Source organism: Myotis yumanensis, unplaced genomic scaffold (genome assembly GCF_028538775.1).
Source record: "Myotis yumanensis isolate MYYU_CA2020_CCGP unplaced genomic scaffold, mMyoYum1.0.hap1 SCAF_2, whole genome shotgun sequence".
Classification (NCBI taxonomy): domain Eukaryota; kingdom Metazoa; phylum Chordata; class Mammalia; order Chiroptera; family Vespertilionidae; genus Myotis; species Myotis yumanensis.
Window position 1 is genome coordinate 163,268,455 of NW_027223753.1, and position 15,589 is coordinate 163,284,043.

General features: G+C 58.6%; 1 protein-coding gene across 14 annotated transcripts in view; it reads right to left on the minus strand.

Moving 5' to 3' along the window:
• Positions 1-3,579: 3,579 nt before the first annotated feature.
• The window catches only part of TNK2 (tyrosine kinase non receptor 2), a 47,923-nt gene continuing 35,913 nt past the window's right edge, over positions 3,580-15,589 (minus strand). For 4 of the 14 annotated variants that reach the window (XM_070406457.1, XM_070406458.1, XM_070406453.1 and 1 more), the window contains exons 9-16: positions 15,477-15,571; positions 9,975-10,169; positions 8,837-8,928; positions 8,225-8,269; positions 6,164-7,512; positions 5,966-6,061; positions 5,683-5,810; positions 3,580-4,339 (exon numbers count right to left, since the gene is read on the minus strand). In XM_070406457.1, the coding sequence (XP_070262558.1) occupies positions 4,333-4,339; positions 5,683-5,810; positions 5,966-6,061; positions 6,164-7,512; positions 8,225-8,269; positions 8,837-8,928; positions 9,975-10,169; positions 15,477-15,571 (2,007 nt within the window). In that variant the 3' untranslated portion in view covers positions 3,580-4,332. Of the gene's footprint in view, positions 4,340-5,678; positions 5,811-5,965; positions 6,062-6,163; positions 7,513-8,224; positions 8,270-8,836; positions 8,929-9,974; positions 10,170-15,476; positions 15,572-15,589 lie in introns of those variants that run through there. The other 10 variants (XM_070406464.1, XM_070406452.1, XM_070406461.1 and 7 more) reach the window with 6 other exon arrangements.

Genomic DNA, 15,589 nt, shown 5'->3' on the forward strand with positions numbered 1-15,589 from the left:
CCTTTTGTCTACAAAGTCAGAAAACTCATCATTTCACACTAGTGGCTTCATGGTCCAGGCCTGCCTCACTCGCCAGGATCACATAAAAACCACCTCTCACCCACAACCAAAACATAAAGGAGGGGGGCTGGCCTTGCTAACCGTCAGCACGGAGCCAGTTTGCACCTCCACAGCTTTGCACTCGCAATTCCCTCCACCTGCAATGTTTTCCTGCCCCCCCACTGCCTGGCGAATGCCCATGTCCCCCCATCAGGGCAGCACAGTGTCACCTCCTCCGGAGCCACCTCCTCTGCTCCCACGGCGCCTGGCATATAATGACCTGGGGGCACGCCTATTCTTTCTGTGATGCCAGTCCGCTGGGGCACAAACTGTTCAACTCCTAGCCCCCCTTCAGGGCTTGACACAGAGGTGTCCAATGACTCCTTGCTGATTTATTGATTCCCCCATGTTGGCAATCCAACCCCAGTCAGCTTTTTCGACATCCTCCCTTGAGATCTTTTCAATTACCCCAGGAAATGCTGGCAAATGCTAGCAGGATGATTTTTTTTTTTAAGATTTTAATTTATTTTGTTAATGCTCAAACAAGGGTATTTTTTCTACTGATTTTTAGAGTGGAAGGGAGGGGGAAAGACAGAGAGAGAAACATCAATTGGTTGCCTCCTGCTAGTGCCCTGACCTGGGGCCGGGAATCAAACCTGCCACCAAGGTGCGTGCCCTTGACTGGAATCGAACCTGGGACCCTTTAGTCCTGGGGCTGACGCTCTAACCACTGAGCAACCGGCTGGGGCTGAATGAGAAAAACAGGAAATCCTGGGGTCTGGAGAGCGGTGTCTGGCAAGAAAAGTACATTGGGCTTCCTGATCCCCTGAAGGACCCCCAAATGTTTTCTGGAATGTGTTCATCTCTGCCATCATTTACCAAAAAAACCTTTTTTAAAAAAAGAGTCAAAAACATCCATGATCTATAAAATAGGAATGACTTTGTAGCAAAATAACAAATTGTGGGGGTTTTTTTGTTTTGTTTTGTTTTTTTTATGCAATCACACAGGGTTTATTTACCTATTCCTAGTGGGTCCTAGGCTCCAGCAAAGGCCACCTGGCGATGCACACCGAAAGATGGAGACGAAGACGGAGACAGACAGGCAGCCGCAGTTGGTTCAGGCTCGCACAGCAGAGCAGTCAGTCAGGGGCTCGTCTCATGGAGAGATATGGAGTCCTCTTATCAGGCAGGAGATCGGTTTTTTTTAAATAAGGGAGGCCCTAGCCAGTTTGCCTCAGTGGATAGAGCAATGGCCTGTGGACTGAAGAGTCCCAGGTGAGATTCTGGTCAAGGGCATGTACCTCAGTTGCAGACTCGATTCCCGGCCTTGGTCGGGGCACTTGCAGGAGGCAACCAATTGATGTTTCTCTGTCTCTCCCCCTCCCTTCCACACTCTCTAAAAGTCAATGGGAAAATATCCTTGGGTAAGAATTAAAAAAAAAAAAAAAAAAAGGAGCCCTCTAGCTAATTTGGTTCAGTGGATAGGGCATCAGCCCACAGACTGAGGGGTCTTGGAATCGATTCTGGTCAAGGGCATGTACTTTGGTTGCAGATTCGATACCCAGGTTGGAGCAGGCAACCAATCGATGTGTCTCTCTCACATCGATGTTTCTCTCTTCCCCATTCCTTCCACTCTCTCTGAAAATCAATGGAGAAAATGTCCTCTGGTGAGGAGCAACAACAACAAAATAATAATAAGGGGAAGTGTGAAAGGACAACCCTGTATACAGAGTTGTGGTCAGTGTATGATGTAAGCCAGGAGTCCTCAAACTATGGCCCGCTGCCGCATGCGGCCCGCTGAAAACATTTATCCAGCCCGCCGGGTGTTTTTGCCGCCGCTGCCTGTCCCGCTTAGCAAGCCGACTCGTCCCGGGCCCGCAGTGCGCATGTGTGGAATGTCTGAGGGACAGTGAACTGGCCCCCTCTTTAAAAAGTTTGAGGACCTCTGAGTAAGCTACTGATTGGCAGAGAAAGGCAAGAACATGGAGAAATACAATGTGTAATGGTTACCATTTATTGAGTACTTACCATGGTCTACGCACTAGGCACAATGTTCTCTACCCATATGACCTCATTTAATCCTCATGACCATTCTAAAAAGCAGGAATTAAACTCCCTCAGGTTACACGCTCAGAAAGGTTAAGTAACTTTCCCAAGATCAAACAGCTGAGAATGGAACCCAGGTCTAATAGCAATGCCCAAGGGTTATTTAATACTTTTCCCTTCTATATCATATCTGACTATATTTTTAAAATCTCAGTTAAACATAATTTAATTCCTGTCTTGGTGAACAGGGTAGGCAAACCATGTTGAATCTGAAGGCTCCAGAGCTCCCAAGCTTCAGGGCCCACCACACAGACCAACCTGGGCCACAGACACACAAAGGAGACCATCCTGAATGGCCTTTGTTTTATTTTTAACAACCCAAGCGTCATCTCACCTTCTTATGATTTACCTCCCTTCTTAAAATTCAGAAAATATGGTAAAGCTCAGAGGACTAATTGCTTTGATCTAGTCACTTCCTAAAAACCAATGAGAAACAGGTTAATAATCTAACATTTCTTAATGGGTCAAGGGTAGTAATAGGTAACTCATAGGAAATATAAACGGTCTAAGTTTTTTAAATGTTCCTTCATTCATTTGAGAATTGCAGATTAAAGCTATAGAGACACCATTTTTCACCCGTTGGACTGGCTAAAACCAGAATGCTCCATAAAAGCTCACACCCCAGTGGCTGTGACAGCTGGAGCCACCCCTTCTACAGAAAGCAATTCAGCGAGAGCCATCATTACTGCACACATTCTCTGACTCAGGAGCCCCATTTCTGGGAACTCATCCTTCAGTTGTAGGTGAAAAATAACCCGCATATGCTATTTATGGCAGCAGTGGTTGCAATTGCAAAGGATTAGAAAAACCAAAATACCCCTTCATCAAAGGGGGCCTGGTTAAATAGATTATGGTATATCCATACGCACATGCCACCCCAACCAAGGACAGCCACCCTCCTTCAGTGGCCAGGGAACTCTTCAAAATACTTTAAGTGGGGGAAAAAGAAACACACGAGAAACTGATAATCAGATCAGCTTATTGGGGGTGTGGGGGAAGTGGGCAGCTGGGGTGGGAGACTTCACTGTATACTCTTTAGTACCTTTTGAATTTTGAACCATGTGAAGTATCAGGTGTTCAGAAACACAAAATTACAATATTAATCCACATGGAAGCCTTGCTTGTTACTGAAGTTTCTGGCTTAGTCCCAGCTAATTCAGTTACTGTACTCTCTCCTGCAGTATATCCTGCCTTACAGCAAACACATGGGGACTGTGAGCCAGTGGCGACATCGGGTTGGGGGGGGGGTCTGCCCTTGCCAGTTCAGGAAGGGGAGAAACCCTTAGGTCCACCAGCCCTGCACTTCCTTCCTCCGCCCACAGGTGGCGCTCTAAGGCCTGCTGCACTAGACAGATGGCGGTGGCCTAGGGAGCACCCTGAGGCCTCAGGCTGCTGACTGACCAAGACGCAAAGACACAGGCAGACACAAGTAACTAACATAAAATAGAAACTAGTTTTATTTCTCTGGAAGAAGCAGGTATCCGTAGCTGGGGCAGCCACTTTGGGGACAGCACAGGGGAAGAGCTGGGGCAGAGGAAGCTCTAGTATCCCTCCAGGGAAGCTACCCCTTTGGTCTCCTTCCAACCCTGGGGCCTTGGGCCCTGGTCCCTGCCAGAGAACTACTGGCACCAATGCTCTGCTTCCTGGGCCACTTCAGGCTATTTCCAGGCACAAGATCCTAAGAGCAGCCAAGTCCCAAAACACTGTCTATGGTGAGGCCACAAGTTACATCCTGCCGACACCCCAGAACCCAGGGCTCTCTGGAGAAGGACCCAGCCGCGTGCTGGTCCACCTTTCAGTGTGGCCAACACATCCTCCCCGCCCAAGGTCAAGCCTGGCTTCCCCCTGGCAGGACTCGGGGACACACTCCAGCGGCAGGCCTACCAGGGTGGATGCAACCAGAGGCACGTCAGCCGCAGGCCTGCTGAGGCCACCCCCATGCTAGCCTTCACGGGCAACTTCTTGCACCTTGGCCTGGGGCACTGTGGGCTGAACCGAAGTTGCTGGGATGGTGCTGGGTGAGGGAGGGACAGGCAAGGCGGGGCTCCCAGCCTCCTGCTGCCTTAGCCTCGCTCTGCCAGTGGGTGTCCGCAGGTTCTCCAGGCCTGGGATGGGCATCTTCCCACCCTTGTCAGATGGACAGGCTCAAGTGATTCCTTCAGGGCAGATCTTCTGGCTCTCTACAGCTCAGCGCCTAAAGGAGGAAAAACAACCAGAAAACCCTTCCGTCAACAGTGGCCAGTGCAAAGAGTATGTCCAGTGGGGGAGCACGCCCAGTGGGGGAGTACGCCCAGTGCGGCAGTACGCCCAGTGGGGGAGCACGCCCAGTGGGGGAGCTCGCCCAGTGGGGGAGCACGCCCAGTGGGGGAGCACGCCCAGTGGGGGAGTACGCCCAGTTGGGGAGTACGCCCAGTGGGGGGAGTTCGCCCAGTGGGGGAGTACGCCCAGTCGGGGAGTACGCCCAGTGGGGGAGCACGCCCAGTGGGGGAGTTCGCCCAGTGGGGGAGTTCGCCCAGTGCGGGAGTACGCCCAGTGGGGGAGTACGCCCAGTGTGTGGGGGCCTCTCTGTACCAGGCAAATCTGTTGAAAACTGGTAGTTCTAGGCAATAATTCTGGAACTTATCCTGGGATGCCCTTTTTCTTTACTCTAAGGAACTAAAAATAAGAGACCAGCAGGATTGTGTATTAGAGTATCCAAGGTGACAGGCACAGTAAAGCCTAAATTTATTTGGATGCAAATTAGTAAGAATTTACTAATGGTGTCGTGTGTGCCAGACGCTTGCTGTGAAGTGTGACAGATGCATCCCTCATTAAGTCTTCTACTTGTGTGTGAGGCAGGCAGCGTCATTCAAACACAGATGAGGGCGCTGAGAGATGGAGACACATGTGTAAGCTGACGCTGTATGTGAGCGGGCACTAGGCTCCAACCGGGACTGTCTGCTGCCACAGCCCAACCACTCTGAACCCCACATCCCACCAGCGCCTCCCGGAATGATGCTGGAATGGACCCATTTCGCCACTTTGTAACTTGATAAAACTTTTATGTATATATTTATATGACGTATCGCTGTACGTTATTTTTATAACTATTATTCTATTATATATATACATACATTTACATTTTTTTACAGAAAAGTAATGGACTTTTTTGGTTACACATTCCTTTAAAAAGGCACTTATGCTCAAAATATTACTTTGAACTATGGGGTGCAGAGGTGAGAAATGTGTATTTAAATCATTGGGTCCCAAACTGCTGCCCACCCTGGAGGTGGCTCGGGGTGCTGTGGGGCAGCTGGGGAAACAAGCCCCAGAAACCAGAGAGGCTCCAACGTCCTCTTTTACCCGTCAGTTCATTTGAACCACGTGCTAAAAGTCTAAGTAAATGCATGTGGGAGAAACGGCTCTCAGCCCGAACTCCCTGCATCCTGGGATCGGGCCCAACTTCCCTCCCCGGCTGGGGAGCCCGTGCCTCCTGGCTGTGTGTGGCTGTGGACACCCTCGGGGAACAGGAAGGTGACGGGTACGGGGCTCACTCACTTGTGGTGGGCAGGGCCACAGGAGCCCAGAAGGTGGCAGCCGGCTTGCTCTAGGTTCCAGTCGAACATCTCCAGCACTTTGTGGCACTCGCCTCGTGGCCGCAGACCCAACCCAAAAAGCTGCTCCACCTGAGGGCAGAGGGTGGTGCATGGGACACACGGGGCCAAGGGGAACCAGACCAGGGTGGGGGCAGAGGAGAACCAGAGGGGGCAGGGAGTGGGAGAGAGCAGCAGAGCCAGGCTTCAGGGCCCTGAAAACCAGAGTGGGCAGGAGGTGGTGGTACCTTCAGATACTGGGCAGCCCTTTGCACGTTCCAGCTGTGGCTCTGCAGGGCCGCCTGGCACTCCTCTGTGGTCACCCCATGCACCATGGCCTGCAGCTGGGCATACCCACCCCCCGGTCAGCACCAGTTGGGCCCATTCCTCTGGGCCCCTCCAACTCCTGCCCCCCCCCTCACCCAACAGCCAGGCCTGATACTCACCATCTGGATCTTATCTGTTGGCCGTACAGCCTCTGGCCCGTCCCCTGGGCAGCCCCTCTGTGACAGCCAAGCGGTGGCCCTCAGGGCTGGCGGCCGGACCCCTGGATTGCTGTTGTTGGTGGAGAAGTTGGCCTTGGGGTCTGGGGCAGCCTGGGGCATGGGCCGAACAGTGGCAGTGGGGGCGGCAGGGGCTGGAGTGCTGGGTGGGGGCAGCAGGGGCACAGGCAAGGGGGTGGGTTCTTCGGGGCTCTGTGCCTCACGCAGGAAGCGCTGGTAGCGCTCCAGGTAAGGCGGGCGCTCAGGCAGCAGGTAGTAGTGGGTATTGCTGACCTTCTTGCCGTTGCGGACGATGGGCAGGATGCAGGGACCAGCCCGGGGGCCTGGTGCCTGGATCACCTGGGGTGTGGCGTACTTGGGGTCTGAGGCAAAGCTCTGGGTGGTGGGCATGGTCTTCCCGGGTGAACTCGAGAGCCGGGGTGGCAGCGGGGAGCTGCCACGGGGCACGAGGGGACTGGGGGTCCTTGAGCTTTGAGGGGACAGGGGCTCCCGGGGAGGCACCCGGGGAGGGGAGGCAGGTCCAGGCCACCGCCCCGTCTCCTCCTCGCCCGACGGGGCTGGAGACAGCTCACCACGTGGGCGCGTGGGCCTCGGGGGGATAGGCACCCGGGGGGGCACCTGGGGCTTGTCATCGCCCACGGGGCTGGGTGAGAGGACCAGCGAGCTGGCGGGGACCTGCAGCCTCAGCATGCACTCCTGCTGCAGAGCCTGGAAGATCTCTGCGGTCTGGGCCGAGGTGGGCGGCTTGCTGCCGCCCTGGGGTGGGAGGAACAGGTTGTCCTCCAGGGGAGCGAGGAGCCGCGCCTGCTCGGGCACGAAGCCGTAATTCGTCTCACCCTGGCTGGGCCCAGGAGAGACCCCGGCGCCCACCAGGGTGCTGTTGATGGAGCAGACTTCAAAGTCATCCTCGTCTTGGGCCACATCATCGTAGGCGGGTGGTGGCGGCAGCGGGCGTGCGTCCCAGTCCACCACCGGCGTGGGGTGCAGGGGCCGGGGCAGTGCCCGCGTGGGGCTCTGCGGTGGTGTCTTGTCCAACAAGGAGCAGGCATCCATGGCCAGCTGCGCCAGCGAGGGTGTGTAGGGCCGTGGGGATGGGACCACCGGCTCCTCGCCGAAGTCAATGAGCGTGACCTCAGCGCTGCCGCCACTGCGGCCGGTCTTGGTGCCAGACACCCGGGCTGAGGGCTTTGTCAGCCACAGCCCCCGGGGCAAGCCCGGCTTCCTCACACCCGGCCTCTTGAAGTCGCTGGACAAGGGGTCTTGGTCCTCGCTCACGGGGTCATAGGTTGGTTCTGCAATGGACGGGAGACCCGGACAGGGGGGCAGTGTCAGGCAGGGGGACAGGGAAGGTGGGGTGTGGGAAGAAAGCCAAGTGTCCCCCACCGACTCCCCCGGAAATTGGCCCCCGGCTGCCAGATTCTCAGTGCACAGCAACCCCACTCACACAGGAGGGCAAAGCCTGCCCTGGACGCTGTCAGCCCTCCACCTGGGCGGGTGAGCCCCGCCTCCCTCAGCTAGAGCGACACCCACACCCACCTGCCTCTGCTGCCCCTGCATCAACACAAGACCCCAAATGCCCCTGCCCCTGGTTAGTAGCCCCTCTCCCTCCCCGTTACCACACACCATTAGTGCAGGCGGGGGCTACGGGCAATCTCCCACCACTAAGAGCAACAGGAGCTCCGGGCCCAGCATCGTGAAAGCCCAGCCTCTGCAGGTCGCACAGGGAGTGAGGCAGGCCAGGCAGGTGGAGCGGCAGAGGTGGGCACCAGGACCGCCCGCCTGCTCCAGAAGCCCAGGATTTTTGGGAGGGGGCGGGGCGGGGGAGGGGGGAAGTTGAAAGGAGAGGCAGGCATGCTGAGCCAGGTCAGCAGCCAAAGCTCACAGCACACTCACTCCCCCTCCCACCCAGCCAGCCACAGGGCTCTGTACCTTCCAGGAGAGGAGGAAGGAGAGGAGAGAGGGAGAGGGGGCAGGGGCGGAGGCGCCGAGAGCAGCCCCACTTACTCTTAGTGAAGATGGCAGGCTGAGGTGGGCGAGGTGGAGGCTCCCCTGCAGGAAGGGCCATGCAGAGAGGAGAGGGGGCAGAGCAGGACAGACAGAGGACAAGGGAGGAAGGCAGAGCCAGACAGAGAGCAGAGGGTGGAGAGAAAGAGAGAGGAGAGAGAGAGCTGTGAATAGGGGCGAGTGAACATACGGACTAAGAGCAATGGGAAGCAATGGGCGGCAGGATGGGGGCTGTTCCGGAACGACAGGCCCAGGGCCCAGGGGGTGGATGAGGCTCCTGGCCAAGATGAAGCCTGTGGGGTGGTTTTGGCTTAGGAGAGGAGAGCGGGATTAGAGTGTGTGAGGAAGGCCTGGCCCAGCATGGTGAGGAGGAGGAGGGTGAAGAGAGCTCAGGCAGCCGGTGCAGGGCCGACCGAGGAGGCCCACCTCGGCGGATACAGCTGCCTCCCATCTCCCACCCCACACCCAGCTGGAGCCAGGGACACGACTGTCCCCCTGCTGTGCTGACCCAACCATCACAGAGCCAGGACAGCCGGCTCGGAGGTGGCCTGAGAGGACGGTGCCCCTGGGCAGCCAATGAACTAGGGGACGCCAGAGAGTGGGGGCTCTTACTTTTCACCCTTCCCAGATGCTGGGTGGGGCGGGAGGTGCTCAGTTCCACGCTCAGCAGGTCGGGAGGGTCCATAGGGTTTCCCAGATACAGTCTGTGGGGAGAGCACGGGGTCAGAGGGGGCGGCGTGGGGTGGTGGCAGCGAGGACCCCTCTGGAGGAGATGCCGGGGCTGCCCCCTGGGGTCAGGCGTCCAGGGACCACCTCGACCGAGCCCTGCAGGCATGGGTCTGGGGCACAGGACTCTGACTCCCAGCAGCTCCCTCCTGGAGAGCCGAGCTGTACCCAGGGGAGGGTGTTGTGGAGAGAGCAGGGAGAGGACTCCTGGCTGCAAGTCAAACGGCTAGGACTGTCGGGGCCCCAAGAACACCCTACAAGGGCAGAGCTGGCCCTCTGCAACCCCCACGGCACCCCAACCCACACCCAGCAGCCACCTGCTGGCACGCTTTCTTCTCTCCTGCCAGGCCCGGAGGCATCCGGCTACACTCCCTGGTCAGGGTGGGCAGGAGACATCCTTCTGCCCCACTGCCAGGGGCGGGGCCACCGCCCTGCTCCCAGCTCACCCTCACCCCTGTGCCGACTGTCAGGATCTGGGACTTAGTCACTGGGGCTGATTAAAGCCTGGAGGAATGGGGCTGGGCTGGCCACGGCACGCCGGGAGCAGGGCAGAGGGCACCCGTCCTCCTTCGGGACGGTGTCTGTGCTCTCCTGCCCCAACTCTCCCAGGCCCTCACCTGGCTCTTGTGAGTGAGACATACACACAGCGTAGGGTTCTGGTGTGGGGAGCATGGAGGTGAGGGGCCTCGCCACGCCCCAGGGCAGCACTGTGTCCCAAGTCAGAGGAGCCAGGGCTGCGGAGAGGGGCCTGGAAGTCCCCGGGCAGCAGAGGCTGGAGGCCTGGTAGGAGGAACTGCCCGGGGGAGCCCTGGGGCGGGGCCCCCAGGAAGTGACTAATTCTGCTCCTCTCTGCTTCCCCAGATGCCCCCCAGGAGCTTCATCCTTTCACTTAAAGGAGACGGAACCCCCCTCCCAGGTAGAGTGAGCAGGCAGGCGAAGCGCTGAACTGCTGCCAACATGAGCTCTGAGGTCTGCCCACAGGAGCTCTCTGTGCCGTGCACCCCGGGGCCGGCCCGGTACTCACTCATCGATCTTGTCAGGGAAGCCCCAGCAGTGGCGGGGGTCGCTGTCGCCATGGCCCGTGTGAATGAAGCTGTTCTGCAGGGGCTGGCTGATGTCCTGGGCTGACAGGCCGGCCACGGAGGTCACCACGTTTCGGGGGAAGGGCCCCACGCACAGCGTCCGTGTGTTCTGCCCACGCCACCAGTAGTTCTCAGCCCTGCCCAAGAGAGATGGCATGGTAAACACCAGTGTGGTGGGACGGCCCGAGGAGCAGGGCCCTTTCCACACCACGCTCTTCAGCGAGGCCCTCGAACCCCGCTGGCAGGAGGAGACGGGAAGGCCACGGCCCAGGACCAGGCTGGTCTGCCATCAGCCCGCCCCCTCCCTGCAGCCCCCCATGACCACACCTGGGGCACAGGGCCTGGCTGTTTGCACAAAGCCTTAAGCTACCTAGGTGGGTCATGCAGCTCTTCCTAAACTTCACAATAACGAAACAGGTCCAAACAAGTGACACGGCTTGCCTGCTGTTACCGGAAAGATCGCAGAAAACCCAGGATTCAAACCCAGTTGTTCGTCTGTAAAGCCAGGGCCCTTCTCCCAACACTGTCACCTCCCCTGCCTCCTCCCCTGACCAGGCCTGGGCTCTGGTCCTTTTCTTGCCACCCGATTTCACGCTCCAGCCCAGTACCAAGAGTTCTGAGCTTCAGGGGCCCAAGGGAGCACCATGGCCTTAGCACTGGGCGTGAAGCCAAGCGCTCCCACCACAGCCTGTCTCCTACATGCAGCTCTTCACATGTGTGGAAGCATTTGGGGCAACCCACACTTCACCGCACCCATTTACATGTCTCCAGTGCCTTCCACCAGCTCCCGGCAGAGCTGTGGGACCTCGCCCTTGCCCCATCCACGTCCTTGGAGGAGCTCTCCTCCTGTCTTAAACCAGGATACAGAAAGGAGCCCAGCCTCCCAGTGTGGCTGGACCACCAGCACCTCACTCTGACCTCAGACACAAAACCTGGTAGGCAGCCTGAGCCTCCTGGCGGGCGGTGGGGGGGAGCAGGAAGGCAAAGAGAACAGACCGCCCTCCTGGACACTTCAAACACCAATAAGCCACAGGCCCTAAGGCTCCTGCCTCTATGGCTGGGACCACTCACCCAGAGGACGTGGGCAGAATCGGGGCCAAGGCAGAGGTGGTGACAGCCGCATGCTGCTGTGGTGGACTCGTGTGGCACCCAGTTGTGTGCTCTCACTGTCAACCCCCACCCATACCTCACCTGTCCACAGCCGGGAGTGTAAAGAAAGTCTCCTCCAAACTGCAGCTGGGCGGAGGGACTGGAGGCTGGAAGGAGGCGGTGAGGCCTGAGCACCTGGACCCTCCTCTGGGAGGGGATGCGACCACTGGGGCAGCAGCAGCCCCAAACGGCGTTTTCCAGAGGCCCAAAGTCGATCCCGTGAGCATCACAGTCCCCGGGGAGCCGAGAGGTGAGGCGAGGGACAGGAGCCCAGCCTCCTTGTAAACAAAGCCACTGACCGGCCACCACAGACACAGCCACCCTGTGATTACCACCCTCCCTCCGGGTGGGAAGGGCAGGAAAGGAAGGAAGGAGAGAGGACAACACCCGGGAAGGAAGAAAGCCCATCCGAAAATAGCAGGGCCATTCCAAGGAGAAAGTGCTCCCCCACCCCAGGGCCGACGGAGGGGGAGGCCGCCTGTGAAGAGGGAGGGAGGCATGCCTGGCACTGGGGACCCGCTGCTGCTCTCCCCAACACTCACTGGCTCCCTAGGTTCTGCGGACCCTCCACAGAACTGTTTTAGACACCAGCCCCAGGGCGGAACGCTGGACTCTGGTCGATACACCTCGTCAGAGGCCCTCGCTATCCTGGGTGAGCAGCATGGCGGAGGCGGAGATGCCGTGCAGAGGCCGAGGCCGCGGCCTCCCCTCCGGTGTGGCCTGCGAAAAGCCAGACTGGCAGGAGGTCACTCGATCCACTTCTTTCCTTTGCCAACAAGCCAAGCTCCTCACAGGAGCCTCATGTGGACTCACTTCGGAGAGCACGATGGGACGCCAAGCCCACCTCCCCTCATTACAGGGATGGCGAGGCGAGAGCCCCATGCCTGCTGGGCGTCCTGACGCCCCTCAAAAACATCCTGTTCCTAGGGGGGAAGTCAGAGTGCAGAGTGTGTGTGAGTGTGTGTGTGTGTGTGTGTGTGTGTGTGTGAGTGTGAGAGTGTGTGTGTGTGTGTGTGTGTGTGAGTGTGTGTGTGTGTGTGTGAGTGTGAGAGTGTGAGAGTGTGTGTGTGTGTGTGTGTGTGTGTGAAAGAGGCCCCTTGGGAATTGCACCCCAAGCACATCGGCCTGACAAGACTCAAATGTACCTCCTGAGACAGCCAATGAGTTGGCCAATGCTGCGTCCCCTGAGGCTCAGTGGGGCTGAGGTACCAGCAGCCCAGAGAGGACCAAGCCCAGTGCTCCCCACCAGCCTGCTCTGGCCACACCCTCCCTTCCCCTTCCACCAACAGACCAGAGTCTCCACAGCAACAAGAGGACCAGGCCCACCATGCCATCAGTCACTGCTGCAAAGACAGACACAGAGGGGGAGTCCCTAGGGGAGTGAGGGCCCAGTACCTCCAGCAAGAATGTTCTGCTTCCTGCTTCCTGCCAGTGTCCTGGGATAGGCAAAATATGACACATCACCTCGGAAACCCAGGCCTGGCTACAGTGGCCCCAGCCCCATTGGGAACCAGCCTCTGAAATCCCAGCCCCGGTCCCAGTCCTGGCCTAAGGTAATCCAGAAATGGCTGACAGATGTTGGTTACGCATTCAAACCCACCCCACCACTTCCCTCTGGTGCCCCAGGAGCTCTGGGCTGGAGGAACAACACAGACCTTGCCTCCCCCTGCCCCACATTCTAAAGGCATCAGAGGCTCCAGGGACCAGGCCAGGCCAGGGACCTGCAGGACTGCAAAGCCTTGTCCCTGTTTTCAGTTCTGTAAACACAGAAGAGAGAAGTGCTACCAGCCATCCCAGCCTCCAAGTAAGAACCCCGGAGACGAAAAGGCACCGTCCGCCCATTCTAGACCGAGCCCCGCAAGTGCGGCTCACACAACATCGAGGGGTCTCTCTGCCTACTGCCCGGTACCCCGAGAAACACTGAACTACATCCAGAATCAGCCAGAGCCGAGGACAAGGGGGTTCCCAGACTCCGGACTAGGAAACCAATACTGGAGATAGCTTCCAGCAGACTAATTCGAGACCGACAGAAGAGGGCAGATATGGAGAGAGCTGAGAGCCAGGCTGAGAGGAGACAGAGAAACAGCCAGCCACCCACACGTACAAACACAGACCCAAAGCAACACACAGGAGCAGAGAGCCCATCCACCCGGACACACGGAGACAGAGCCAGCCCCACCAAGATCCGGGCACTGAGAAGACAGGGGGCAGAGCCGAAGCTCTGGTACCACTGACCTACGGGCCCACTCCCAAAGCCCCACCGGCTACGGCCTCCCGCCCCTCACCTCCCACTCCGAGAAGCTCCAGGGACCAAGGGCAGGCGCTGTGGTCCACGTCGCTGGTGCCCTGGAGGAGGAGCCCGGCGAGCCCACACTGGCAGGCAGCAGGGAGCCTGTGACAGAAGGCAGGGCAGGGCATGCCCACAGCAGCCTCCTGGGAGGAGCGGTCCCCTCCTCCCCCTCCCCCTTCCTCCTCCCTCCCTTGCTCCGGAGGTGACCCGGGGTGCCAGCTCCAGAGACACACGCCTTAGAAACACAAGGCGCTTCTGAGTCACCCGAGGAACACGGGCCTGGCACCCAGAACCCCCACGAGAGCAGGGCCGGGGCGAGTGAGGGCCTGGACCCTCCTCTGTGAGGGCTGTGACCCCCTGGGGCGGCAGCAGCCCCAAACGGCGTGCACAGGGCACAGAGGGGCCGGGGACCTGGGGTCCTGGAGGTGGGGACGGCTGTAGCCCAGACTTCTGGCTTGCGAGCTGCCATGCACCTCCAGAGGGGCCCTCACCCTAATCTTCCTATTTCCAGAAAGTTCCCCAAAAGGCCAGGCCTGCAGTCCCTCTCCTGGCCCCTCCGCTCCAAACCACAGCCTATGTTCCTTCCTGCCCCTCAGGCCTCTATCCTAGAAGCTCTCTGCTTTCATCCACTGCCACCAACACGCTGGTTTTAATTCTTATTCCCAGATACTGTGCCCAAAGGCGAGGGGCGCCTGGCCGAGGGATGAGGTGCTGGGCCACGGCAGGTGCAGGTCATGCTCCTCCACAACCAGCCTGGGTCCCAGCACCAGCTCCATTGCTGACTCAGCCCAGAGGCTCTGCCCTGTCACCAACCCCCATGTGGCACAAGGTTTAACCAAAGGCCCCGACCCCCCAAGCCTGAGGCCCAGGTGGAAAGGGCTCTGTGGGGAAACAGCCTCTGTCCCCATCCCTGCCTGCTTCCGAATCAGAGGAGCCGGGGCACAGGGAATTTCCTCTCTCCCCCTCCCTTCCGGCCCTCCATGCCCACCACCTACTCCAAAGGCACCTCCAGCTTGCCCTGCCCCAACCAGTTCCTCAGACACCCCGAGGCTCAGATAACAGAGGATGGGGTGAGCGGTGGGTGGGGCTCCAAGGGAGGCGCCTACGGGGGCTGCTGGTCGGAGATGTGACTCAGAAGATGCTGCCCATAGGCAGACAGACATGCTGCCAGGAGTGAAAGGCACGGGAGGCTCAGGAACAGAGGCCCTGAGAGGGGAGCCTGAGGACGGGGGCCAGGGTGAGGGGCCCAGCAGGACGGAGGGGAGCCCAGGGGGCTCGGAGGGAGGGTGGAGGCTGCCAGGATGGGCGTGGGGCTGCCTTGGGGTTCTGAAATGCACCCAGTTGTGTAGTTAAGAGTCCTTATCGGGCCCCACCTGGGTGGCTCAGTTGGCTGGAGCATCGTCCCATACACGAAGAAGGCTGTGGGTTTGACTTCGGTCATGGCACACCCCTAATCTGTAGGTTTGATCCCCAGTCGGGGCAAGTGTGGGAGGCAACTGTTCGATGTTTTCCTCTCACATCGATGTTTCTCTCTCTCTCCATTCCTCTCTCTCCAAAATCAATGAACATATCCTTGGTTGAGAATTAAAGAAGAAAAAAAAAAGAGTCCTGACCCTGGGAGGAGGTGGGAAGGGAAGGGGAGGACGAGAGGAGGAATGTTTAGGAGTTCCAGCGTCTCCAGGTGTGGCCCTGAGGCCTGGCTGCCTCACCACCATGGCAGTTTGGCCCTGACCCACACAGCCAGGGCTGGAGCCGAGTGGGAGAAGGGTGACGGAGGCGGACTTCGCAGGGGAAATCCCTCTGAGCGGTGCACCTGCAGACTTAACCCCCAGCACTCAGATGCAGACCCAGCCCTGACCTCCCTGCCACTGCGCAGCTCAAGCCTACCACAGCCTGCGTATTGCCAAGAGGACCTTGGAGGCAGGACCTTGGAGAACCTCTTGGCCAGCAGGCCCTCCACCCTGCACCCTTCAAGGCAGTGCAGGTGCAGCCGCAGGCTCCCTACCTCCCCTCGATGACGGTGATGACATCGTTCATCTGGATGTGCAGCTTGTCTGGTTCCTCAAAGTCCTGGAGGGCCCGCATGTCAGTGGGCTGGGCCTGAGGGCAGAGACCGGT